At 42.4% G+C, this 27667-nt stretch overlaps 1 protein-coding gene across 1 annotated transcript; it reads right to left on the bottom strand.

The window, feature by feature from the left end:
- Positions 1-2912: 2912 nt before the first annotated feature.
- Positions 2913-27341, bottom strand: SEPHS1 (selenophosphate synthetase 1). Its single transcript, XM_014949147.1, has 8 exons — positions 27079-27341; positions 23841-23944; positions 17744-17851; positions 16703-16857; positions 15780-15870; positions 12305-12404; positions 10557-10769; positions 2913-5202 (listed from the first exon to the last, which is right to left on the bottom strand). Exons 1-8 carry the CDS (start codon positions 27269-27271, stop codon positions 4988-4990), a joined length of 1179 nt encoding a protein of 392 aa, XP_014804633.1. The 5' UTR covers positions 27272-27341; the 3' UTR covers positions 2913-4987.
- Positions 27342-27667: the final 326 nt, after the last annotated feature.

The following is a 27667-nucleotide window of genomic DNA, read 5'->3' as shown; positions in this document are numbered from 1 at the left end:
CCCCCCTCAGCCTTCTCTTCTCCAGACTAAAAAGACCCAAGTCCCTCAGCCTTTCCTCAGCAGAGAGATGCTCCAGGCTCCTCAGCATCTTTGTAGCCCTCTGCTGTCCCCTCTCCAGCAGTTCCCTGTCCTTCTTGAACTGGGGAGCCCAGAACTGGTCCCAGTGCTCCAAATGGAGTCTCACCAGGGCAGAGCAGAGGGGCAGGATGACCTCCCTCGACCTCCTGCCCATGCTCTTCTTGATGCACCCCAGGATGCCATAGTCCTTCTTGGCCACAAGAGCACATTGCTGGCTCATGGTCATCCTCTTGTCCACCAGGACTGACAGCTCTTTTTCCTCAGAGCTGCTCTCCAGAAGGTCAGCCCCCAACAAGAGCTGAAGTCTAAACTGCTGCTGCTGGAAGCAGAACAAGCCAGACTAAAGCTGGCTGCCTTCCACGAAGGGAAATCCTGCCTCTAGCTCCTGGCCTCTGCGGTATTTTTAAGCTTTGGGCAACCCCTACCCACCTACTGAGGCACTGCAGCCTGGCTTCTCCTTCCAGCCTGAGAAACAGGACTGCAGCTGTTCCCAGCCTCCGAGCTGTGGGTGCCCACCCGCTCCTCAAGCCACAGATGCCTTCAGAAGTACCAGAGACAGCTGGGCCCATCATACCCAGCTCTGAGCACTAAGAACTTGGAAAAAAACAAAGCTTTTCCTTCACAGTTGGCTCTTGCCATGCCAGCTGGCCTCAGCAGCTAGTGAGCTGATAGGCAGAAGTCTCCCTTCACAGAGACATTGCTCCTGTTGAGGTCCTACAGCTCCCCAAAGGGACCCCCTTCTCCCTCACGACCACCCAGCCTGGGGAAAATACCTATCTATAGGCTAAAACAAGGGGATATTTTACTATCTTCTCCCTCTTCAAGCACCGGCCACAGAGGCTGCCACCACACCTTGTGGTCAGAATGCAGATGTACACCCAGAAGGTGACTCTTCCCATCTGTCCACCAGACATTCAGTGAAAAAACAGTAGTATTGGCCATCGTGCCCATCTGTTTCCCCCTCTCTGTCACTCAGGTTTGCTGCCTGCACTCACACCAATTTTCCTGTCTCCTAAGCAGAAAAGGGTCACTCCTGAATTTCCAGCACATGAAATCAAAATAATATATTTTTTTAAAAAGGAGAAAACTGTTCTGACTTTATCTACTGCCACAGATAATTTAAAGAGTGATAGTTTTCCTATCTAGAGGAACTATCTTTTCCAACATACTAGAGAGTGCAGATCCCATCTTTCCAAGAACCCGTGCTACTTATCAAACATATTGCTCAGCCTAGTGAACATTCCCACTATGAAACTCTTCCTTCTTGATCTCCACTCTTCTGGCAACTTTGATGGAGTTTCACCAGCAGCTTTCTCAGAGCGACTGTGGGGTGGAAGTTGGTGCACGCAGAGGTACCTGTGTATGCAAACAAAAATACATTAACATTTTATATAAATGACAAGACACAGCCAATAAGAACAACTGCTGTTGCTTTCTCAGATATTTTGATGCCACCATCCCAAAAAACTTCATTTAAAGGAGATGTTCCTTCAAGCTGCATGTCTTTGGACGTGCTGGCCCAGTACAATATACCCTCCTCCAGCTTATGCTTGATCTTCAATCTCTTATTTTAGCAAAACAAATCATAAAACATCTTGAACAAATCACTGCACTCCTTAACTGATTAGGTGACACTAACGGAGGACTTCCCAACTCAATAATCACCCACTCAGCAGCACATTGCCAGGAAGCACTTTGGGATGCAAATTCCAGCCATCAGGAAACATCAGGAGAGGCTTCGGCCATCGGGTTCACCCAAGAGGGGTTTTGCTTGTAGCTGCCTTCAGCAGCTGCAAAGGGAAGTTTTCTGCTGAAAGTCTAGACTTTCCATGAAAAGCTGGCTTTGTGAATTTTCACTCACCGGGCTGGCTGGGCAACCTTCCTCCACACAACCTTGGAAGATGAACCTTCTGCCATTCGAGGCACATCTAGGGATGGAGAAGCGTTGGTTTCACACCCGGCTGATGGATTAATCAACATGACAAGTGAAAAAAAACCCCTACTGTCTACCAATCAGTACGTTTTTCTGCTCAAGGTGAGCTTCCATGCATCTAGCACCAGTTTCAAACATAACAGATAACAAGTATTTTCACACCAAGTATTCAACTGCTTTGCACACATTTGATCCAGTTAGGGATTTTTTAATCTAATAAAATAACTTATGTAGTGACAGCCTTGTCTGTAACCATAAAGAAAATGAATAGAAGCTCCATGGCTTTGTATAAGGATACAGAAGAAACTTTGCAAAATGGCAGGAAAAGAAAAAAGAAAAAAGGGAATTAAATCAGCATTTTTTGCACAGACAACTGGTTTTTGATGCTTTATTTTCAGAACTGCTGTGAAAAACCTAACAATGGATTACTTTTTTTTTCCAAAGCACAGTCAAAAACTCAGTTACTGCTTTGAGTTTTTGTGGCGAACACGCAACTCCCAGATGCCTTCTCCAGGAAAAGGAGCGAGGTTTAGGCTACTCACAAGGAGGAAAAAAGGTAGGAAAAAAAAAAGATCTAGCTTTGCAAAAGTTGAGAACACTACTCAGTGGAAAAAAGAAGAGCCAGGTTTTGCCAGAGTCTTCACTAGGAGCAAGACTGGAAATTTAAACCTTGCAGGATGCACACGATGGGTTCATCTCTAGGCTTTGCACACATTTGATCCAGTTAGGGATTTTTTAATCTAATAAAATAACTTATGTAGTGACAGCCTTGTCTGTAACCATAAAGAAAATGAATAGAAGCTCCATGGCTTTGTATAAGGATACAGAAGAAACTTTGCAAAATGGCAGGAAAAGAAAAAAGAAAAAAGGGAATTAAATCAGCATTTTTTGCACAGACAACTGGTTTTTGATGCTTTATTTTCAGAACTGCTGTGAAAAACCTAACAATGGAGTATTTTTTTTTTTTCCAAAGCACAGTCAAAACCTCAAGTTACTGCTTTGAGGTTTTGTAGCGAACACGCAACTCCCAGATGCCTTCTCCAGGAAAAGGAGCGAGGTTTAGGCTACTCACAAGGAGGAAAAAAGGTAAGGAAAAAAAAAAAATCTGGCTTTGCAAAAGTTGAGAACACTACTCAGTGGAAAAAAGAAGAGCCAGGTTTTGCCAGAGTCTTCACTAGGAGCAAGACTGGAAATTTAAACCTTGCAGGATGCACACGATGGGTTCATCTCTAGGGACTCGTTTTTCATAGACAGAAGCCCTTGTAACTCATGCTGCCAGCAGTAACCATCATCCGAGATTGTCTTCTTCTTGGTCTGAACATCAAAGAGCGAATTCCACAATCTGGGAAGAGCTTAAGAAGAGGTTGGTTCAGTGAAGTGCACTGGGTCCTGTCCAGCAGAAGAACCGCGTCTCGACAGAGCAGATGGAGGCAGAGCTCGCCGTGAGCCTGATGCCACGGGGAGAAGGTGGGTTTCAACATCCCTTCCATGGATGGGGCTGCTCTGGAATCCTCCTCTGGCTCCCAGTGGGCACAGCCAGGAGGACACACAGAGGAAACAATTCAAAAGCGGTGCATACCTTGTGCTGATAAGTAAAATAAACATAATAAAGAGGATAATACACTTGGAGAAAACCTACTTGCCCCCAACGTGGGCACGCAGGCGGAGAAATTCTAGATTACCACTGGACATCACAGCTTGCAGAATTGATCAAAGGAGTAATAACAACCACCAAAATAATTCCACGTGCAATAAAATAAAAAAAAAACCCGAGGGTTTCTCCTCTTTCCAATTTGTAATTCGTTCAGCTCGGAATCAAAAGTTCATGCACTTATACAAGAGCAATAAAAAAAATTAAATATTTATTTTGAATAACAAGCTTCAGTTCAAGCTGCAATGTTGGCAATGTAGATTTTAAACACAGATCACAAAAGCGTGCACAAAAATGTATTTGAGCAAAGAACAAAATAATACTAAGAATTATACTAAACAGCTGCTGATTTTAAAGAAACAAAAAAGGCTTGTAATCACTATACAAAATATAAAATGTATTAAACACTACCATCCACAGAACAGAGGTTTATTTTAGTTTGATTATATTTAAAAATTATTTGTGTAGTTATTTATATAGTGAATTGTAAATGAATATTATACAGAAACCTCCTTTTGGTCTGCAAAACCTTTGTTGCACTATAGCACATCCAATCACATTGTAAAAAAAAAAAAAAAAAAAGAGAATTATTTTTTCCTTACTATCGATAAAGAAAACAATCATTGATAATACAGTAAATATCGTCAGGTCTACAAATAATGAAATTAAAAATGACTCCTTCGACTCTGAAGCGCTTTCCATGCAAAGTCAGCACTTGCTCGTTTAAACAGAGTGCACTACCAAGCAATGTCCAGGGTCGTAGATGCTCTCGGTAAGCCTAAACCTTACCGTAAAAATAAAAAAAGAAATAAAAATAATCAAAGATTGAATGTAATCATGCAACCCTCTTACTACTGGGCATACCCACTGTGTCGCTTATCGATTTATTGCCTCTCTGGAATATCACTCAAGGCATCAAAATTAGACTTATGATAAATATACATATAATGAAAGGACACAAACTGCTATTCGACACTACTACTGGTAATGTCTGTGCTACGTGAAAGCACCTTTAAAAAGAGCCTATGCGGCAAGAGATAAGTGTCTAAAGATTCAAAATGAATCAACAGTATTGGATAACAATATAATTCTCAACTCAGAAGCTGCCTCAAGATTAGGTGCATCTTCAGTTAATGTAACAGGAAAAAAAGGCAATGGATTTTATTTTATTAATTGTATCCACTCATAAACTGACCTAAGGCCACCAGATGTGCAGACACAACAAGTTTTCTTTTCTTTTCTTTTTTTTTTTTTTACAGTTCTTTTAAATTGTAGGATGATAAAGGAATAGATCTATTTAAAAACAAACAGCTATTTCATCTGTATTAAGAGGTGGCTCCGGGCGTGGGGTTCACGTTCTGAGTGGCCACCTGCGGTGCGACTTCGATGATTCGCGGTTTGTCTATAATTCTGGCCGTGCGGTTGCCCTTCTCTACAATGCCAATGATCCACGCTTGGTGACCTTCCCCATATTTTGGAGACTTGATCTCGGCACAAAAACGGGCTGCCTGTTCTCTTGGTAAACAGATGAGGAGGCCTCCTGCAAAGTGAGAAAAAAAAAACAAAAAACAAAACAAAACCAGAAAACAGAGCGTTAAAACATCTGATGGCAAAGCGTTCCAACCTTGATCTGCCAAATCCTTGTGTAGACAAGGACTTGGTGACTTCAGTGGGTTCTGTCAAACTCCAAGGGCTCCAAGAGGAGACACGGTGGAAGCCTCAGCTCCTGCTTCACAGAAGTTTGTGCCCGAATTCGGTGTTTAGTGGGTATGCAAATGAAGCCAAACACACACAAAAGAGGTTGGCAAAAGGACCTGGTACTGATGCCAACAAATGACTTACTGAAACAACACCAGCATTGTCAGCTTCCAACAGAGGACTGCAAAGGGCCTCTACACAGAAACATTTTGGGTAAACGTCATATTCAGGTACCTGCAACCACATATTGGCAGCAGCTGATTCTGCAAGTAACCCCACTGCCTGCAATGACATCATTCATCAACGTAGGGATTGTTACCAGAGAATGCAAGAGGCAGAAAATTAAACATAGGCTTGATCCTCCCTGCGAGTCCTTTTGACTCCTTTGTCAGGGAATTTTCTAACCTTTTTTAGCTTTTCCCAGAAGACTTTTTTCTCAGAGACAACTGAAAAATATCTTATTTGCTATAGGATGCTTTTCAGAAGCAGCACAATAATTAGCTAGCAGCCTTGCCATTCAGTTATTAAATCTAAGAACAATTCTATCCTAAGCTTCCCAAAGCACTGGAAAAGGTGTCTTGGCAAGTCCATTACCAGAACGAGCTTCATTGTCAGTTGGTGCAAATTTCTAGGGGGCCTATGAGCAAGTCATTAAATGTTTTGGTGCTACCCTTTATTACCAGAGTAATTGGCTTTTCTATATCCCTTACCTTTCTTACATTTATCCTATGTTGCAAATGTGTGAAGCACTGCAACACAGAGCAGCAAACTCATCTTAGCAGCTTTTTAGCACCTTGGGCACCTTTATGTTTGCTTTTCCACATAACAGCCCTCTCTCTGTGGTGACTAAAGACACTTTAATTTAAGGAGGTGAGGAAGAAGCAGCTATTGAACACGAAGAATTATTTTTTAAGGATATGTGGAAGTGTGAAAGTTACTTTTTAGGTTCTATACGAAGAACACAAATGAGTGTGCCATCCAGAAGAACACCTCCCTCCCTCAAACGTTTCAAAACAACAACAAAAAAAACAGAAGCTTGAAAGTGTTCAAACTACTCCAGGTGTAACAGACAAATCAATTGCAAAAGGACTACGTGTCATTCCCATGGAAGGCTCTAAATCACAGAGAAACTTATGTCATGGTGCAAGTGAATCAGGAAAGAGGTTTAGAAGTGGTAGAGCAGAGAACGTGCTGACTAGCCAGAGGGAGAAGTAGAAGTATGGTGAAAATAGAAATAAGAGCACAAAGAATAATCTTCACTCAATTACCTATTCCCCACACACTCTCTTTTCTGCCATTTTGTATCACTTGTGCACATACCCTGTTAACACTCTTTGGCAAGATCAGAAAAAGATGTGCAAAATCCCAGTTTCAAATAAAAAAAAAAAATAGAACATACCCTGTTAACACTCTTTGGCAAGATCGGAAAAAGATGTACAAAATCCCAGTTTCCAATAAAAAAAAAAAAAAAAAAGAAAATCACTTCCCACCTGCTGGCTGCACCCCACAGTTTGATCAATAATCCTTAATAGAGGCTATAGCTTCATCAGGAGCAGGACTCCTATCTGCAGGGATTGTAATTATTCCTGTGGTAGACTGACCAGTCTAACCCTTTGGGTAAGTTCTTAAGGTCTTCCACTATGAATTCTATTCTATTACTGGCCTTCCCAGCTGCTCTGGTTTTTGTCTCATGGACAACCACAAGAAGTTTTTCATCTGTACAAGGTCACGGCCACCAGGAGTTGTTGCAACATGCCTGTGGAAAATGAAAGCAGCAGAGCCATTCTGCGGTGAAGCAAGCAGCATTTCATGGGGTACCAACTCTGAGGAACTGGAGAGACAACTTCAAGAGCAGATTAGCCAAAGCTTTGCAATTAAGAGCTGAGATACAAACAGTTGATGAATTGAAACCAAGTGTCCTTACCCCTGCTAATAGCTTTTCCCCATAATCACTAACAAAAGGACGAGATCATTAGCTTTGCCCCTTGTCAGGCACTAACACAGCCCTTTTTTTCTACCAATCTGCCTGTTTCCACAAAATTTGCACAAATACCTCTACTACATCAAAAAAGTTGGCTAACACCAGTCAACAGTTTATCTGGACTGGCAAAAATAGATCCATGCATGAAGAGTCCACCTAGAGTAACTTTGTAATTTATTTCTGCAAAAAGCCAGTCTGATAAACAGAATTCAGTGGTTTTTTGAAAGTAACTGCCCTATTGCAGCTTTAACCTTTATCAAAGTGTTACCTAAAAGAGAGCCCAAAATAATGTAAAATTGCAATTTTTAGAAAATAGACCATAAGCAAGAGCGCCTGTGTAGGACGGAACAGATGACATAACAGATCTTTCCAACACAGACTTCTGTCAACAGGTGCCCAGTAAATGTGTACTGGAAAAAAACCAACAGTCTGAAAATCCATTCAAATAGTTTTCCAGTAAATTTCTCATTGCCTGCCCACTCTGCTGAAAAACATCTGTTCACAAACGAAGAAGCTACAGACAGAGCATTTCTGGAAGTTTTAAGACAATGGAGAAAGAGCAAATCTGTATTCTGGTATGAACTGCCTTGAGCAGCCCCCTCAAAAAGCTTCCTCACAGCTGGATGAGGAGGCACAGCAAGGCAGACACTCGCCTTCACAGAAATCCACCCTGGGGCACAAAAAGTGTGCAAAATGTGAGTACTTTGAGTGCTGTGTCCAGTTTTGGGCCTCTCACCACAAAAAAAAAAAAGACATCGAGGTGCTGGAGCATGTCCAAAGAAGGGCCACAGAGCTGGTGAGGGGTCTGGAGCACAAGTCTTATGAGGAGAGGCTGAGGGAGCTGGGGGTGTTCTACCTGGAGAAAAGGAGGCTGAGGGGAGACCACCTTGCTCTCTACAACTCCCTGAAAGGAGGGTGTAGCCGCGGAGGTCAGTCTCTTCTTCCAAGTAACAAGTGATAAGCCAAGAGGGAATGGCCTCAAGTTGCACCAGGAGAGGTTTAGATTGGATATTAGGAAATTTTTTTACACTGAAAGGGTTATTAAGCCTTGGAATGGGCTGCCCAGGAAAGTAGTTTAGTCACCATCCCCGGCAGTATTTAAAAGACTGGTAGACGTAGTGCTTAGAGATATGGTTTAGTGATGTTTTTTGTCAGAGTTAGGGGGCTGGTCGGACTAGATGGTCTGAAAGGTCCCTCCCAACCTAGGCAATTCTATGAAACAGCCCGGGTCTGACTGCTAATGAGCATCTCAGCACACCCTGCCCAAGCTAATCCACGCTGCTGTGATGTGTCAGACCATCCAGCGCAAGCCTAAAGCCTACAGGACTGCATTCACACAGCTTTCAGCCCAGAGCTATTGTGTCCACGTGGTTATGGATCTTTCCAACATTTGGCAGACACAAATCCCCGTAATAAATCCCCACGGCCACCTCTAACGCGAGAAACGCAACGCTGCGATGAAACCAAATAGACGTGTTTTGAGGCACTTAAAGTTCACAAATAACCAGCTCTGTCTTGCTGTTTTTCCCATCATCATCTATCTCTGCTGAAACACAAGCCGTTCAGCGTTTCGAAGACACCTCTTGCTCAGTCCCAAAAGAGATTCTGAAAGTCAACTCTTTTCTGCTTCCAAGCACTCTCACAGCAGCGCACACACCCGCACGGTTTTACATCCCTTCGGTGAAAAGACAGACCTGGACACCCCTGGGGTGGCAGGATGGGCAGCTCTGGAGACTGGAGCACTGGGTTTGCAGCTAAACCACCCCTCTGCCAACTGCTCTACAAACCTCTGCCACTCACCTGACGGGGCATCTGCAATCCCAGCTCTGCGTCCACTCTATTTTTTGGACTCTTTCCAATCCATAACAAATGCTAGGAGCACTCTGGTTATGTGGACTCCTAGGCAGTAAGAACCTGTCTGGTGCTACCAATCTTACTGACAGAGCTTGCCAAACTGCCACCAGATATTTCTGGTCTCCGCTGAGTGACGCTGGGTTTGAACTCTTGGAAGGGTTCACGTCCCATATCCTGTTACACATCACACAGCCTCTGTGGGACAGAGCGTCTGTTTAAACACAGATGGCTGAGGAACAATTCAGCAGATCCTGGTTAAGTTGTGTATTCACGAGGGGAAAAGTTTATGGCTCTCACTGTGATGCTCCTTTCCAGATCTTCGGACTGTTTTGCTTCAAGGGGCCCCCCTCTGTTGTGAACTGCAGAGAACTTGGATAATACTTTTGGAGAGCAGGAAGAAGGTGGGGAAATGAGATAAGAGAAAAGGCAGATTTGTAGCTACATCTTCCCCATTTCCCAAAGAGAAAGAAAAGTCAAATTAAAGAAGAAAAGCAAAATGGAACAGGACAGAAGATTGAAGGGGAAAATGAAGTAGAGAGACTTTTAGCAGAAGACAATGATCATGCCAGTCAGCAAAGGGGCCTACACTTAATAATAAGACAACTTTCAAACCTCAGAAGTTCTTATCACCTGATGACTGTTTAAATGCTTATATGAAATTAACTTGGTGCCCATAGCCTGATTCTCAGTAGATGCCTGTTGTATTCATTGTCACTGGAAGCGGCAGCTTTATTAAATGAAGAACTCAATGAATGGTCAGAGACCAATTTTTTTTTTTTTTTTTTCCTGCTAGTTCCAGTCCTTTAAAGCCAGATTTCATAAACATAAGGGAGAAAATTTATGTTCCTGGATGTCTGCGTGCTGTGGACAGAGGCCTCGATCACCAGGACTGGCCCGTTCAGCGCTAAACTTCACACATATTCATTATGAAAACCAGAACATCACTCATTTGACTGGCAAACCTACTGCAGGTGGCTTCACCTTTGAGAAAACTGTGTCAGCTGTGCTGGGATTGTCAGATAGTCACTGTTCTGGAGTTAACAGCTAAGAGAAAAACAGGTTTCAAAAGAATTCAGAGTCATCACTAACTTCTAACTGCAAGATGTTCTAGATACAGCAAGGGTTTCTATGATGGTGTTTCAGAAGGGAGCAGAAGGCATTCAGGATGGGGTGGTGGTTTGGAAGTTTGGCTGAGGAAGTTAATTGTGAACAGTTGTGTGGCTGATGTGCTCATTAGCTTGGCTATACGCCAAACCAGCTTTGATTTTCAATGTAAAGCCCACGATTTGTACAGTTGAAATGTTACTAAATTCTAACACGGAGGTGTAGGGAAGGACGAAGGTGGTACAACTGTCACCTACCTGAAGTCTCCGGACAAGTCCCGTGCATGAGGCCAAACATATTGCCACAAGCCTTACTGACAGCTGCCATCTTAGCAAGAACAGGAAGGTTATGAATAACAAAGGACACCTCGTTTCGCTGCTGCTTGGCAAGGTTTTGTGCATGCCCCAGGATTCCAAATCCTGTGATGTCTGTAGCTGCGTGTGCGTTGAAAGTGTGCATGAGTCCAGCAGCTACAAGAGAGGAAGTGAGGGGAGAAAAACAAATCAGGAAAAAAATAATAATCAAGAAAAGCAATGCTTTGACAATATTGTACACAGTTTGAATGAAGTTGCATACCTTTAATTGGAATCAGGTTGGTTTACTGTTTAAATTAATAACAAAAAAAAAAACCTGCTTGAAAGGAAATGGAATTCAGCACTACTGCATGTAACCCTTAAAAAAGTTCAACTTGTATTTAAGGTATTAAATCATGCTGAAAAAACAGTACTGAAGTTATATTTATGAGCATGCTCTATTAGACATGTGCTACTAATTTATATTAGCAGTCTAAGAAACAGAGGTTTGCTCCAGATTCAAACCTCCCAAAGCTGAGGGCCAGAGAGGTTCTGAGCTCAGCTTTGCTTCACTAAGGGCAAGGACCAGACTCATCCTGGGTTAGTTTTCTCACATCTCTTTCCCTGCCACTTGGTAAAAGTCACATCAGAACTTAAGTTCTGGACACTTAAAGTTTAAGAGCTTAAGAAGAAAGCCTGCAGGTTGTGGGGGAAGGGCCCCAGCCTTCCCACCTATGCATTCATGAAATTCTTGGGCATTTGCAGCTACAGGGCCCTGGGTGGGAGAAGGGTACCTCTGCATGCACCACAATAGCTCCAGTTAAGAATATTTAAGTGTATATAAAGGTGCCTGACAAGACCCAATGGAGAAAAAACCAAGAATGCTTTGCCCTTCTTCTGTGCTTCCCAATACAACAGCAGGACCGAGTCCCTTTCCATAAGACAATCCTGGTCATTTATTTTTCCTGGAAAACTTTGTGAAAGAATGAAAAACCAGTGGAATGACCTAACAAACACCAAATGAAAACTGAAAAAAATGGAGTAGAGATATTCAACTATCCCTCTTCCTTCAACTGAGAAATAAGGAAATACCTAATTCAATTCTCCGCTTCTCCAAAGGTAATTCAAATAAAAAAGGGAAATCCTGGAATAAAATTTCTGGGGTAAAAGCAGAACCGTATCCCTATCAAAATTAAAAGGATGAAAAAACCCACCACCACAACAACAGGGGAAAAAACAACCCAGAAAACATGTGCTACATATCGTACACTTTGGGGAGCACATAACATAAAAAAAATATATTAAAACTAAAAATAAATATTGAAGCATACAAAAATGAAGAGCTTTTCCTTATTTTATTCTATTTCAATTTTTTTAACCTTATTACAGTCAGGCCCTCACGAGTTCTCCAGGCACAGAAGACACGGAACAAATCCAATATATTTCCCTTTAAAACATCCTCTAACTCACTGGGATGTTACTTGCAGCACTCACGTGAGTCATAATCATCTCCAGCAGCATTTGTGCTTTCGCTGTATAATTAAAGATTTTAATTTGCTTGCTTCACAAACACTGAACAGCAGAAAGATGGGGCAGAAGGAAGGGATAAAGCGGCTGTGACAAATTTTCCCACAGCAGTGAAATGAAATTAAGTATGGAATTAGGAAAAACCCACAACCTCCCCCCCCCAACACACACATATCTCTTCTTACCTGTTCTGTTCAGTCGTGCCATATTCATCATTGCTTCCTGGTATGCTAGTTCTACATCTTCTTGCGTTACCACTAGTTTGATTTTATTCCACTTTTCTGGCTAATGGATGAAATAAAGATGATTTTTTTTTTAGATTTTCAGCTGTATATTTTAAAGCACACCCACAGCACTTTAAAAAAAAAAATCCTTCATCCAAAATGCACTTGGACTTGTTCTTTTTTTAATCTCAGTCAAAGAGGGGCAAAAGGTTCAACAGTCAGAGGTGTGTGCCTCAGCCCTGTACCAAAGTGAAGCTCATTTAAAGGTCTATTAGGCACTAAGCACCTCACATCTTGGTTTCAGCAGCAGAGTGGAGTGGTATAACCTACCCTGGGGCAAAGAACTCCTTCAAGGCAACTCTCTGCCTTGAACTCCTCAACCAAATGAAATTTGTTGCTGGATGCTGAAATTTGTAATCTCTGGCTTCTTGGGTGGGTTTTGTTTGGTTGGTTTTTTTTGTTTGTTTGTTTGCTTTTTTTAAGAGAAAACTCTTGATTTCACATCTGAACACTTAGATTAAGAAAGGCCACTGATACCCACAAATCCAGGTCTGAGGAACGTATGCTGAGGCAGGATGTAGTCAACTCCAGTGAGTTAGGATTAGGGCAGTTTCATAAACTTCCTTTACAGTTTAATATCTGCATCTCCTTCCACCCATCCTCCAGTGTCTTGTCCGGATTCATGCCTCCATCACACACTAAGCAATGCTTTTCATCCAAAAATCGTCTCGGAGCAATTTAAGAAATGGTACCTTTATAAAGGGCAATTGTTTCATTCAAAGCTGAAGTAATTCCAGATCCAGAATGAAACAAAGCAACTGTTTACCTGTTAAGAGCAACACTACAAACTGGTTTAATTTTCTGCCTTTTTTTTTTTTTGCAACGGAAATATAATTACAGAGAACCGAAAATAAACAGAAATAGGATTTTTTTTTGTAAAGCTACAGTGCCTACACTGCCACTCCACAAAATAAACACATAGAACAAACTCATTACTAAATTAAAGGTGCAAAAACTACTAAGAATTGGTATATGATGCTGCACTGAGGAAGGATCTTGTCAAAGAGGCTCTTATCCTTAAAAATAATTAGTGCTGACTTTGAGGGGTGTAAGAGAGAACCCAGAAATGGCACGAGGGGGAAGCGACTGGTCAGCCTAAACAAATCATTTGTTAAAGAGCAAGGAATTATGGCAGTAAGAGCAGAGCTTCTGAAATTAGGCTGAACTGGGCCTGACCAATTAAGTGAGAGAGAGAACGCAAGTTAAAAAAAAAAACATAAATGAGGCTATTAGAGAGAGGACAGAATAGTGGTTATTCTTACTGTGGGTGTGACTGAAAAACTGAGCAGTCATTCTGCCTCAGTGTTCAAAAACCATGATTCTGAGGCTGATCATGGGATGGAAATCAGTCAGATGATGGAAATGGAAATCACAAATGAGGTGGAAGCAGAACTCAAAGCTGAGGCCAGAAGAGCCACAAACACAGGTAGGATACAAATTAGATGCAAATTCTGCTCCACTATAGCATTCAGATTCTGGGGTTAGTAGAGAGGAGACAAAGGCAGAAAAGTTTACAAAAATCCCCCAATTTTCAAATTTCCAAATGGGAAGGGTCTAGTAGACAACCACAAGGGCTAGAAAACCTCTTCTGAAGGGGCACATCACAGCAATCCCTTTTATGCTTTTCAGCTGGAAAAGGTCCAGCCGTGGACCAGCCTAATCAGCCCATACCATCAGCCTGGCAGCCAAAGCCACAGAAAACTGATTAATCACCCTGACCTGGTCCCCTGGGAGCCCAGCTCCTCCCAGACTCTTTGCAGTCTCTTCCCTTGCACCCCAGGGCACCCCTGCCAGCAACACAGCTGGGGCTTGGCTGCAACAGTGCAGGAGGACAGCAAACAAGCAAGGAGGACAAATTTTGCCTCCACCTGGATCTTCCTTCCACTTATCACCAGAAACTCATTCTCTATTGCTCTGTTGAAGTAATTCACCTTTAAGGATTTTTTTTTTTTTAAGATCTGTTTTGCAGCCACATCTCTCTACACTCATTTTCCTTTCTTGCCTATGCATAAACTTGCTGTACTATGTACCTTCCCCCACATACTTTTCAATACAAATTCCCTACCAAAACCTGATTTATGGGTGGATTTGTGATGGGTAATTCTAGTTTCACTTTCCCTAGTCTTTCACTAAACAATGCTAAAGAAAAGGCAGCACAGCTACTCAGAAATTTTCCTACCAAGCAAAGATATATTCTGTTTACATGTAATAGGAGGATTGATTTCCTTGCTGTCCTCATTTTTCAGACCAGCAAGTGTTTCTGGTTGACAGTCAGGGAAATTAGAAGTAGTTGAAATATGTGGAAATATCCTTAATTTGCAAGTCTGTGTGTCTGTGTACAATAACAGATATATTAAGAAGTAAGATTATGGCCAGAAAACGTACTATAAAACTGGTGTCTTGTTGTTTCACTTCATTATCATATCAAGATTATCTGAGGCCCTGGTCCTTATATCTGATTGGAAAACGCAGGATTGTGCACAGGTCAAAACTGCTAGGCCAGACCCTATGAAGAAGGAGAAAAATATTTTTTTTTCTTGTTGCTCATGCTTCAGACGCCAATGGAGGTTTAAGCTGGTTCTCTCCCACTTTTGCCAGCACAGGCTTTGTAATTAGAATTCATCTGACAATGCAGTGGCCAACAGCCAAGACAAAGTAGATTCCAGCTCACTTCTCTGCCAGTCTATTGGCTCAGTAGTCCCAAAAGTAGAAAAGATGCATCTTTTTAAAGTGTAAACTGAGCAGTTATAATTCTGAAGACACGTACTGGGAGCCAGACAACATAAGTAGATGCCAATTTTGCAGTCACTTTTCAGTTCAGTAGTTACATTTTTGCCTGAAGTAACAGATGGAACTACGTCTACATACATAATGCTGCTAGAAATATTCTTGTTGAATGCACAGAGTAATACATGTGAAACGTAGATACACTTCCATGTACACAAGCAGAAAGCCCAAGAACACAGACAGCAATCTTGGCCTAATTGCCATCAATAAGCTTTTGCCAATTACTTTGGCAGGTGCAGTAGGGGCATTATTTTACCCAGGGCGCTACTCTGTTGTTCTGTTAGTAAACAATTTTGTTTATTACAGCAATGCCTGAGAACTAACTAAGAATTAGATGCAGTTAAGATGGGCTTGCTAAGCACAAAACAGTAAACTCTCTTGATTCCAAAAGAGTTTTGCACGTGTGCAGGTAAGGCTGACACACTGAGGAGGAAGGAGGAGGGAGAGGTGGTAGATCATTCCCAACCCAGCCCTCAGTGCACTCATTAACGCTGCTGAACTTTGTCATTTTGAGGTTTTGAGGGAATGAGGAAGGTCACCTTTAACTCACACCCCCTCTCCCCTATTTCTTTTTTTGCAGTGTACTCACAATATCTAGCCACTGGTGGACAGCTACAGCCACTTGTGTTCCCAAGGGTTTAGTTAATACAAGCACATCTCCTGGCACCGCATTGTCTGGCCTGAAAACAAAGAATTCACATATTAATTACACAGTAAGATTCACACACATTATTAGGAATAAGTACCGATAATTACGTTTTCACAGACCCATGTATCTTGTTGCACAGTTAAAAAACCGACTAATTGCAGAATTACCCTTTGGGATTCATTGCCATGGGATATTACTGAGCAAAAAGCTGCAAACTTATTTAAAAGTGCTAATCCTTCTTTCTTGAAATGTAACAATGCTTGCAGTCAGATACACACGAAATTACACCTTTCAATTTACTGGAGACGTAAGATTGGATAGAAGATAGGATAGGAAAAAAACTGACCTTTGTAACTTCAGGGCATAAGATAACCATCACTAGGATGGCAAACAAATTCATCTGTGTTGTGTAACACACCACAGTGGGACATTCAAAATCAGCTATTATTAAATTGGCAAAATGGTGTAAGCACACCAATTCTGTAGTTCTCTACAGCCATTAATAGGATAACTGGGAGATGGTTTAAAATGTAGAGATGGTTTAAAATGTATGTATAAATACCACATAAATTCATGTCCCAAAACAGTCTTCAATACTTTTAAAGGTTAGAAGCTTATCTCTCCTGTCAAAAGGAGAAGGGGATCAAAAGACACTGGGGGACAGGGAGAAGTAAAAGGACATCCTGTTTAAAAAAGCAAATATGTACAAAAGGGATGTGGCATCTGTAGAGTGCTAAGGACAAATACAAGCAGGAGAGGGTACTGCTTTATTTATCAGGAGACAGATCACAACATGGTATTTAAAGGATTTTTATCGTACCCCTTCAAACCAGTGCCTTTGATTGTTCAGCGATTTAACTTACATTATAAATTCATTAGGCTGACAGACTGTCGTGGCCACTCCTCCTAAAACAATCCAGGGATTTAACACTGTTTGGCCACCAGTAACAGATGTTCCTGCCTCTTCTGCTGCATCTTTGAAACCCTGGATAATTAGAGGCATCACTTTGTCTCTTTCCTAGAGATCAAAACAGAAGTCAGAGTTCCATACAAGTCATTTCAAGACTAGTCCAGGGCTTTAATCACTCAAATCAAATGCTCTCATGGCAAATAAGTTCATGACACAAAAGCCAGCCTTAGGGAGAGGTCAGCCTCCTGAAAACTGCACGGTTAGCCCACAGAGCTATCTATGGTTTTACAGTTCTATCTAAAAGAGGTGAGGAGACATTCTTATGCTGAAGAACCATTCTTCAAAAGGCCAAATAAAATTAAAGAAATCAAAGTTCTGGAAACTCAGAACTGTTGTTGTAACCAGGTACGACCACAGCAGTGCAGTGCAATACGGCAAAGTTAAAACAAGCTGCATTTGGCCTCCACTAACCTGCAAAGTTTCAACTTCCTTCTAAGAATAAACACCCCTTTTTTTACTGGAGCAAAACAAACATACTGGTCACTTCCACCAAAAAAAAAAAACCAAACAAAAAAACCAAACAAAAAAACCAAACAAAAACGTAATCTATCTCAGTTTTTTCCTGCTTCAGAGAGATGTTACAAACTGGCATAAGCAAACCAGAAATATATCTATCTGGATCGATACATCAATTGGTAATCGAATGCTGCCTTGGAGCAGCATTGTCCTGAATTGGCAAAAGGAGGCCCCATTTTGGTGGGGATGAAGGAATTAGCTGCAGAAGATTACAATGCCACAGAAAACTGAGCTTTTAGGAAGTGACCTCAGAACGTTTATGAGGCAAGACCCATACTATGAACGGCAACACTCAATAAAACCGTATCTTCTTTAAAAGGGTTCAAACTTTGAGGAGAGAATACACTGAAGGTAAACACATTCTAGGCATGTTTAGCTGTTCAGGTCTTCCTTCAAAAGCAAGTACCAAAAATCTTACCCTATCTGTCATTTTATTGCTGATTCCAAGAAGCATCAACATGTTGTCGCATTCTGTGACCCCCATGGCATAAAGGTCACTTAGGACATTGGCACACGCTATCCGTCCCTGAAAAAGAAAGAAAGTCAAAAAAAATCTGCAGGACTCTTTGTGAATGTTCAGACAAATACCTGCCATGAAGAAAAACTTCAAGCATGAGTTTATGCTCCGAGACAGCTGCTTATTCCACAGTCTCCTGCATTAAGAAGCCCATCCAAATATGTGGTATGATCTACTTCATGCAACGTTCCCATCTAGAAGTGGTAAGGTACGAATTCAGCCACAGGTAAGGTGAGAATTCATCCCAGCTGTCTTGGTCAACCTACTCTCTTGCTGACTACACAGGAATCCCACGCTGAGTTGAGACTGGATGCCTAATTTTAGAAGTTAAAATTAATCTTGACAAAGCCTAGCTTGATAACAAGCTCCGATTACTTAATCTGATACGTTCCTATTAACTTTATTCCAGCACAAAACTGTACACACTGACAAAGATGACCACGGGTGGTATGTAATTCACAACTGCAAGGAAGCTAATCAAAAAGCTTACATCGCTGTGCCTCTTCTGCATCGGAGTATGTAGGAGACAGGGACCTTGGGAAAGCTGTTTGTTCCTCTGCACTACCCTGGAGTCCATGTCTACACACCCAAGTTTTTTGGCAAGATACAGCTGTGCCAGCACAAAGCCACACTGGGGTGCTGCTTCTGTCAGGACGTCAATAAGAAGATGTCTGCAGAAGACAGCATGTGCTGGGGATTAAGGAGCTGAGGGTTCCCAGAAGCTGGTCTCGTCACCGCTGAGGAGCACGCACAGCTACTGAGGAGAGATGTCTGTCCCCCACCACTTGTAAAGTGTGTGAGATGTGTCTACACTGCCACTTGTTCAAGCGACAAGATAAGGCTGAATTTTGATACAGCACATACATTTTAATTGACTTGTGTGTGTGTGAGCCGCTCCACTAATAAAAATTAGCCCAAGAGACCTGGTTGTCTGCTGAAGATTCCTCCAAGAAGCCATGAAGCTGACAGAACTGAGAAGGGATCACTTGCATCACAAGAGTTCAGCTATTCTAATTTCACTAAATTAATGGATCCAAGCCAGGTTTGTTGGGGTGTAGACCCAGCACAGGTGAGACACCAAGTTCCCTGATGAAAACGCAGAACTTTGTGATACAGGATGCGCCCTAAGGGATGGCAAGGTCATTTTAATGAACAGGACAAATGTTGTTGTGTTACTCTGAAAAACTCCATGCATTTTATTAAAATTGTTTTAGGTTTACAGCTGCAGAACTGTAACCAACATCTGGTTTTATGATTTGAAATCTGTGCTTTTCATAAAGTTGAGAGGCAACACCACCGTGATAAAAACAACATGCTTATTTGACACAGTTTGGACTACAGAAAGATACTTTAGCTGGAAGGCAAATTTCAGAGGGAGAAAGGCGGGGGGGCAGGGAGAAGGAATTTCAACCCATTTCCACAATCTCCAGAACCTTACAGTTTAATCACACATCCAGCATTTTTGCAAAAGTTATATTACCAGACTGTTAATTTACTTGCTGATGACATGAAATAACACCTTCAAATCACAATTAAATATAATCCAGTTTTTCATTAATTCAAGAGCCTCCAGTGGCATCAGGGGAATCCCTTATATTCAGAACTGGAATATGTTTTAATCATTTAAATCTTAAAACTATTAAGAGAAGAGTGAACTGCCTACTGCATGGTTTGGTGGATATTGGCTGTTCAATTTCCAGATGTTTAAGAACACTAAAGCCTGTCATTTTCCTTTACTGGAAGGGGACTATCAAACCATTCTCCACTCTCTTCAGTATTTACTAAGCAAACTGCTGGTTTATTCCCTCTTAGGAATGACAGATAAGTTTTTAAAACCAGGCTGACAACAGCTCTCTTATTCTAATAGTCACAGGTCAGCCTAACACTGCTTTTGCCAACTGGCAAAACCACTATGGAAACAATTTCAGGGAGTAGAAGTCTCAAGTTTGAAGTCACAGAGGGAAGAATACATGGCTTGCAAACACTGATAAACACCACAGGATTCACAAACATAGGTCAGCCCAGCTAGGTCTTGCTTGCTACCTATTTACTTAGTCTCACAATAAATATCCACGTGCAATACTAACAGCTATTTATAAGGGCAAAGGATGAAGCATCAGACCCCAAGTCTCAAGTTTGAAGTCACAGAGGGAAGAATACACGGCTTGCAAACACTGATAAACACCACAGGATTCACAAACATAGGTCAGCCCAGCTGGGTCTTGCTTGCTACCTATTTACTTAGTCTCACTGAAACACAATAAATATCCACGGGCAATACTAAGAGCTATTTATAAGGGCAAAGGAGGAAGCATCAGACCCCCATCCCCAGTCTTGAGTGAAGGTTCTTCTTAAAAGAGCACCAAAAAGGTCCCTGGAATGAAGGGGGAAGGATCATTCTCAAACCGGTCAGTTTCCAGCCCCTGTACTCAAAAAGGCATCTCTAAAGTGCCACCAAAGCAACCAGTGCCAGTCCTGTTACCATTGGCTTGATACTTACTACGAAACATACTTGCAATTGCCTGTAACTTTTCCATATCAAACTATTTAAGACGGGGAGGGGTATGCTGGACACGGATTTTACAGGTGTACATCCTAGGGATACTTCAGACAACACGGATGAAGTGTTTTGAAGAAGAAAGCCAAAAAGGAAAGGAAAGGGGAAAAGAAGGCAGATTTTTTTTTTGCATGTAACTGCAGAACTTCACTTTAAAATAGGCAGTGACAGGGTGAGAGAAAGCAGAAATCTGAAGTTCAGCTAAGTCCACATGCAGTTTTGCCTTCCTCAGCCATTTCCTAATCCTTTCTGTCACCGCACCCAGCCTGGAGTCCCTTTGCACTTCTGGCTTTCCCTCCTTGCTTCGTCTCCCCCCAACTAGGAAGAAAGATCAGACAAGGAGCTACAGGTAGACACTGCGTACAGACAGAGGGAGTGACTCTAAGTTAGGGAACACCCGCCCCAAAACAGATGAGGATTGACTAGGTAAGGAGGTAAGAGCAGAAGAGCAAGACGCAGAGCCTGGACAGCATGTGAGTGATAACAAAACAGAGCGTGGTAACAAACAGGCATGAGTCGGGGGGAAATATGCTAAAAACAGAGAAAGAAGCAGTTGGAGAAGCAGGGCAGCAGCGGTCTGTCTTCAACAGAGGCATCCAGAGCACACTCCTGTGTGCAGCCTGGACACCAACTCAAAATTCCTGAGTCTCACCATTCCTCTGCTTTTACCAGCCCTCCATAAACGCCCCAGCAAATTGTATTTGGCTGTGCTCCAGCTCATGTTGGTCCACATATAAAAATGGCAATTTCAGTCCTCAACACAGAAAGGACATGGACTGGCTGGAACCGGTGCAGCGGAGGGCCACGAAAACAATCAGAGGGATGGAGCACCTCTCCTATGAAGACAGGCTGAGGGAACTGGGATTGTTCAGCCTGGAGAAGAGGAGGCTCCGGGGAGACCTTATAGTGGTCTTTCAATATCTGAAGGGTGCCTATAGAAGAGCTGGGGAGGGACTCTTTGCCAGGAGGGGTAATGATAGGACAAGGGGAAACAGTTTTAAATTGGAAGAAAAAAGATCCAGATTAGATCTCAGGAAGAAATTTTTTACTATGAGGATGGTGAGACACTGGAACAGGTTGCCCAGGGAAGTTGTGGCTGCCCCATCCCTGGAAGTGTTCAAGGCCAGGCTGGATGTGGCCTTGAGCAACCTGCTCTAGTGGGAGGTGTCCCTGCCCATGGCAGGGGGGTTGGAACTAGATGATCTTTGAGGTCCCTTCCAACCCAAACCATTCTATGATTCTATGATTCTTGCCCCCAGGTACTCTAGTCCCCAAGAGAGAAACCTGCGTAGAAGATGCAGCAGCTCCAGCCCTGCTGGATCATCACTGCAGGTACCAGCAAAGAAGGCTTGTGACAGAAGCCTCGTTTCCCAGTCAGCTTTTAAGAACTACACACCTGCAAACAGATTAGGGAGCAGCATTCATTAGGAATGAAAAGTGAAGGACTTCAGCCTTGGAAGACGCCAAGGTTACAGTTGCTGGTGCGTGTGGAGCAGGGTATAGGCTGTAACTATGATGCAACCACTAAAGTTGGGCTAAGGCCAAATTTACATTCCAGTCCTGCCACACTGGCCCAAACCTCATCTGGGCACAGGCTCATCTGCCCGCTCCTGCAGCATCTCAAAGCCTTTTTGTCTCCAAACAAAACAACCCTCCTCCTCCACCACCACCACCACAGCCTTCTCACGCTGTCCCTCTCACGTCTTTGTTACAAGGTGAGAAAAACTTCTCAGATCTCGAACAATAGAGATATATTTTTTTAATTATTATTTTTTTTTATATCCTGGTCCTTGACAAGTTCCCACACGATGTTAAAACAAGCCACTTGAATCACATTTCCCAGGAGAGCTCAACAACTCTGTATTCCAGAGGCCAGCCTGAGATCTTGACTGCTCAGTTTGCAGACAGAGAACTCTTGTGGAACAGAAATCAAAGGAGCTACGCTTGCGTCCGTGCACAACACCTGGTCAAGCACGCTGGAAAAGAATGAGTCGGTCCCCATCTCAAACTGAGCACTCAAAACCTACCCAACAGGTCTCACGGAACAACCGATTGTTGTGGTTTCAGCTGGGATAGAGTTAACTTTTTTACTAGCAGCTGGTACAGCGCTATGTTTTGGATTTGGGATGAGAAATGCTTTTGATAAAGCACTAGTGTTTGTTTTTAGTTGTTGCCAGGTGGTCAAGGCCTTTTCTGTTCTGCACACTGCCCCACCAGCCAGCAGGCGGGGGGGGGTGTGCAAAAATTTGGGAAGGCAAGCACAACTGAGCCCAACTGATCACAGGGCTATTCCGTACCACGTGAGGTCATGCTCGGTATATAAAGCTGGGGGAAGAAGAAGGAAAGGGGAGATGTTTGGAGTAATGGCATTTGTCTTCCCAAGGAACCATTATACATGATGGAGCTCTGCTTTTCTGGGGATGGCTGAACACCTGCCTGCCCATGGAAAACAGTGAATTCATTCTGTGTTCTGTTTGTATGCACAGCTTTTGCTCTACCTGTTCTAACAGTCCTTGTCTCAACCCATGAGTTATTTTTCTTACTTTTACTCTTCTGATTCTCTCCCCCTTCCAGACTGGAGGGAGCAAGGAAGCAGCTGGGTGGCTCCAGCTGCTGGCTGGGGTTAAACCACAACAGCAGCATGCAATCACATAAACAGCTGTGAAAGCATGCCTTAAAGCAAAGGAGTCACATTCAAATCACAGGAAACATGAATTCTAGCATTTCTTAACTTTCATTTAATTAACGCCTCCTGTAGAAAGTCCTTAAAACTTTACTAAGTCCTTTTTTACAGTTCTTTCGTTTCCCCATGTTCTGTTCAAGTCAATACTGATCACCACCACATGTAACACCAGAGGAATCTCTACTGAGATGGACTAAATGAAATACAGACAAAGAAGGAACCGAAGTCAAAACACACACAACTTCCAACAAGTCATTTCAACTTATCCATCTGCAAGCAGAGTTAGTGCAACGGGAAAACTGGTGTTCACAAAGCACTCTGAAGTTGCCAGGTGTTACTGCCAGCTACTGTCATTTACACATTTCCAGTTCTAACATGTTACCTGGTTATTTCAGAACCTCACAAAAGGCCAATTACAATGTGGTTCTGCTCATAAGTGGAGTCTACTGTCTGCTGCTTCACAGACAGCTCTCTTCCCCTCTTTTTGGGCTTTCAAGCCAAATCCCACAGAACTACAGATGGAGGGAAATCTGAATTAAAGGTGGCAGTTCTCCCAACTTCCACCTATAGAAAGCAGCATGGCAGCAGTCCTGGCTGACATGGAAAAGATTACAGGATGAAACTATGCCTCTCTTCACGTGTATTTAGGCAAAATTAGCACCGCGCATCTAGAAGAAACAGTCAAAATTGCCATCAGATTGGGGAGAAGCTCAAATCAAATAAGCAATATAGCTAACAATTAGGTTTAGCCAACTTACCATCATATAAGGATCATCCACAATAGGATAAATATAATCTGTCGTCTGGACCAACGACAAACCTCCATGTCTTAATGGAATAACACAAGTGTCCATCCCAATTCCTGCAAAGAAAGAAATCCATCAGTGACGTAAGTAACTTTGCCCTTAATTATCTGTTGCTCTTAACAAGAGAACTTATAAAACACGTCTGTGAAATACAACTCACAATACTGCCTAAACAGACATAGCAAATTCCTTCCTTAGAGAAAGCACGTAGCGCAATTAAGAGGAAAACCAAGCAAAGAATGAGAACTCCTGACTGGAACAGAACAGTAAATGGCTGAAAGAAAGGACTAAACTACAGCATTGTACAGTTTGTTGCAGCATAATAATAGTGCATGGCTTTTAAGAACATCTGTGCTTGTATGTATGTACATTCAAAATTAAGAGGAACTACGTGAATTGATATTGTTGAAAGCAAGCAGCATCCTGTCACTCCCATCTCAACAAAAACATAGTGACAGTTTTAAAAGGACACAGCCTCTCATAAAGGACATTTCCTCACTTCAGGAGGAACAAAAGGAACACCACAAGACACAGCTTAGGCCCTCGGTGAAAGATGATTCACCCACTTGGAGCTTCTGCAACTGTGTTAACCTCACCTTACTTCTGTGGGGCTGAGAGGCGGCAAAACGATCTGCTAGACAGGGAAACTCCTTTGAGAAAATCACAGCACCAAGCACAGCCTGTTCCCTGACGGTGGGTATTTCCAACAGAGGACACGATACTAAAACCTCCAGGCATTTGCTGTGAGGCAAGAGCCTGCATAAAAGTGGCAGGTGACAAATCACAACATGCCAGCTGAGCCGCACTCCCTGTCGATCTCCTCCTGCCTTGTGGCAGTGGCAGGAACCTTACCTCCTTCCTGGGCTGGCAGCAAGCTCCTAAAATGACTCTGCATAACTCATGGGGCAAGAGTCTTCAAACAATCAGTTTTCAGGGAGCAGATGCCACCCAGTAACTCTTCCCCATGTATTAATGAGACACACTACCTGGCAAGGGCTACAAGACAGTCTTTGGCAGTGTCCTGTACAGGGATGGAGCCAGCTGCTCTCATATGAGATCCTATAATGGACAGGCTGTAGGTACATAGGTGATGATCTTGCCTTGGAAGTGAAAGGATACCATCAGAAGCTCTTAAGTGGCAATTTAGGGTTGCTCATCCTCCACAGAAGCTACCAAGCTACTATGCATGATGTCCAGCGTCTCCAGGGAAGTGCATATAAGCAGTTACAGGGAGGTGGCTCATCTATAGGAGCTGTTTTGCCCTCAGGTCACCTACTCATGCCACAATCCCACAAGAACTGATTTCACTTGTGCAGTTTTTCACAACTTCAGCAGAAGTGCTGCTTGACAGACAGGCCAAGGGGCCACCATGGTCCTTCTGAGGCTACCTTTCTATGCCGCCAAAAAACGACTGACTAAATAAGTGGATCTGTTCAGTGAGCTGACCGAAAACAGCGATTTCAAGGTGCAGAACAGCTCTGAGAATTAACAACAAACTTGCAGTTTCTTACTCATGGATATACTCACAGTCGTATTTAAGATTGCTCTGGGTAACACCACTTGCAGAACTAAAAAGGAGTGAGGTTGCATCTGCTATTGGCAATTTCCCTCTTAACTGCATCCCAAAAGCATGGTGCACAGGCTGTAAAGTTACCTGTCCATCCCTTTCAAACACAAGGTATCAGAGGCAAGTAATGCTAAACTTATCAGGAGACACATTTTTTAAAGTGGATACTCACCACAAAAGCATATTTTTAAGAGACCTGAACTCTCCACCTTCTCTTACTAACAGATTTCTTGTTACATAACATCACACCTACATATTGATGGTGTTAGTCTACTTTTTTATCTTTTCATATAGCTGGAGAAGAAAAATCTATTAGCAGTTCCATTACTATTAAGAGCCTGTAAGTTTGTAAGAGAAAAATAAAACAGCTAGATAATTAAATCAAAACCAAACTATTACTGATTTTAGAAATTTGCCCCATTGAAATGCTGTTGTCAATAATTTATTTAATGTAGAAAAAAACAGCAATTTGGAGATAGAAGCTGGAAGCATCCTTCATTAGGAAATATTAAATTATTGTGCCACCCCAGCTCCACACACAATTGCTGCCTAGATATTTCATACAAAGATGGCCATTGTTTAAGCAAGAACATGGGCTCCTTACTAATCTCTCACTGAATTCAATCTCTACCAGAATAATGGGCTGCAACCTGTTTGCCTGCTAATGGACAATTAGCAATGTTAAAATAATTTTAAATGAGGTTATGGAACACTAAATTGATAATTAAATAACTTCAGAATAAATGCTACATGGATATCTCTAAATTGAGGAAAAACTTCATTCTGCACTGCAAAGTAGAGATTGAATATGTAGGGCTGAGTAAACAAACAGAATTAGAAGTGCCATTAAACACATTATCTACATTAATTTATCATCTATATCAACATTAGGTATACAGTAGCTGGTATCAAAATACCTACGTTTGCCCTGTTGCCCATGTAGGTGGCTTGTGCAGGTTGTTTTCCCTTACTGCTTGCATCATTGCACAAATATCAAAGAGAAAGTGAAGCTGGCAAAACCACAGAGGTCTTGGAAAGACAGACTTTCCCAGGCAGCTTCTACGGGTAAGCAAAAAAGAGTGGGGAACAATGGAAGGACTGACAGAAAAAATGACAACTGTGAAAAAATCCGCTCCCAGCCTCAGCTGAAGCGAGAAAGTTTTCTCTTGTTCCCTGTCTCCGACCCAGAAACAGGGGGGAGGGAGAGGGGAACGTCACCTGCAAGTCATCTAATGGCATAAAATTTATTGCATTCATTGCAAAAGGCAATTTATTAATAGAACCCCAGAAAGTAATGGATACAACTTCAGTTCACAAAGTATCTGCTGGGGAAAGGGAGGAGGATTCTAACACCTAAGCACGTGCCTGTCACGATGGCCATTCCTGACTGTTCCTACTTTGCAGCTGCGCGCACTGCAGGACGTTGAATAATTAAAATAATATTCTTGTGTCCCAGATGCCAACAAATGACAACACGAGGTTCATACTTCAGATTTCTGAACGCTGTGCACGCATTATACAACATGCCATTTTCAAACTGATTAAACAAACCACACATGAGATCGCGTCACTAAGCGGACCAAACAGAAGGATCACACCTCGTCTAGAGGAGCAACTACTTACCCAGCCTGGGCATAACCGCCCCCAGGAATTGTTCATCTTCCTGAAAATGGTTTTCTTGTAGAGATTCGAGCAGTTTCTGTAAGACATCCTGAGGCACTTTGCAGCCTGTGCCTTTCAGTTCGGTGAATCGGGTCAGACGGAAGCTCTCATCCAGTTCGTAACTTTCTGGGTTAAAGGACTCCCGCACAGACATGGTTCCCTCGCACAGACTGCTGGCCTTTCCCACCCCAGAGCAACGGTATCACAATCGCTGCTGATCAGTCTAATTAAAAAAATAAAAAAATAATAATAAAAAATTGGGAAGGATAGAAATACCTAGGACCTACAAGACAACAGGTTCTCCCCATAGAGCAAGTTAAAAAGAAAGAGAAAAGCACTCAACGTCATTCACCTGTTAAAGACAGGTGGGCATATCTCCCACCACTCATTTCTCCGAGGCTACAAAGGAATGACTTCTCTTCCTACCTTCCAACATTGAAAAACTGTAACTATGCCAGGCAAATCAGAGAATGATTTTCTTTTCCAGATATGCTGCATAAGTTTTTCATTTAAAAAAAAAAAAAAAAAAAATCTAACACACTTACCGACC

This window comes from Calidris pugnax, unplaced genomic scaffold (genome assembly GCF_001431845.1).
Source record: "Calidris pugnax isolate Ruff unplaced genomic scaffold, ASM143184v1 scaffold125, whole genome shotgun sequence".
NCBI classification, from domain to species: domain Eukaryota; kingdom Metazoa; phylum Chordata; class Aves; order Charadriiformes; family Scolopacidae; genus Calidris; species Calidris pugnax.
Note: the sequence above shows the minus strand (reverse complement) of the source record. Positions and strands in the feature narration are given on the sequence as shown.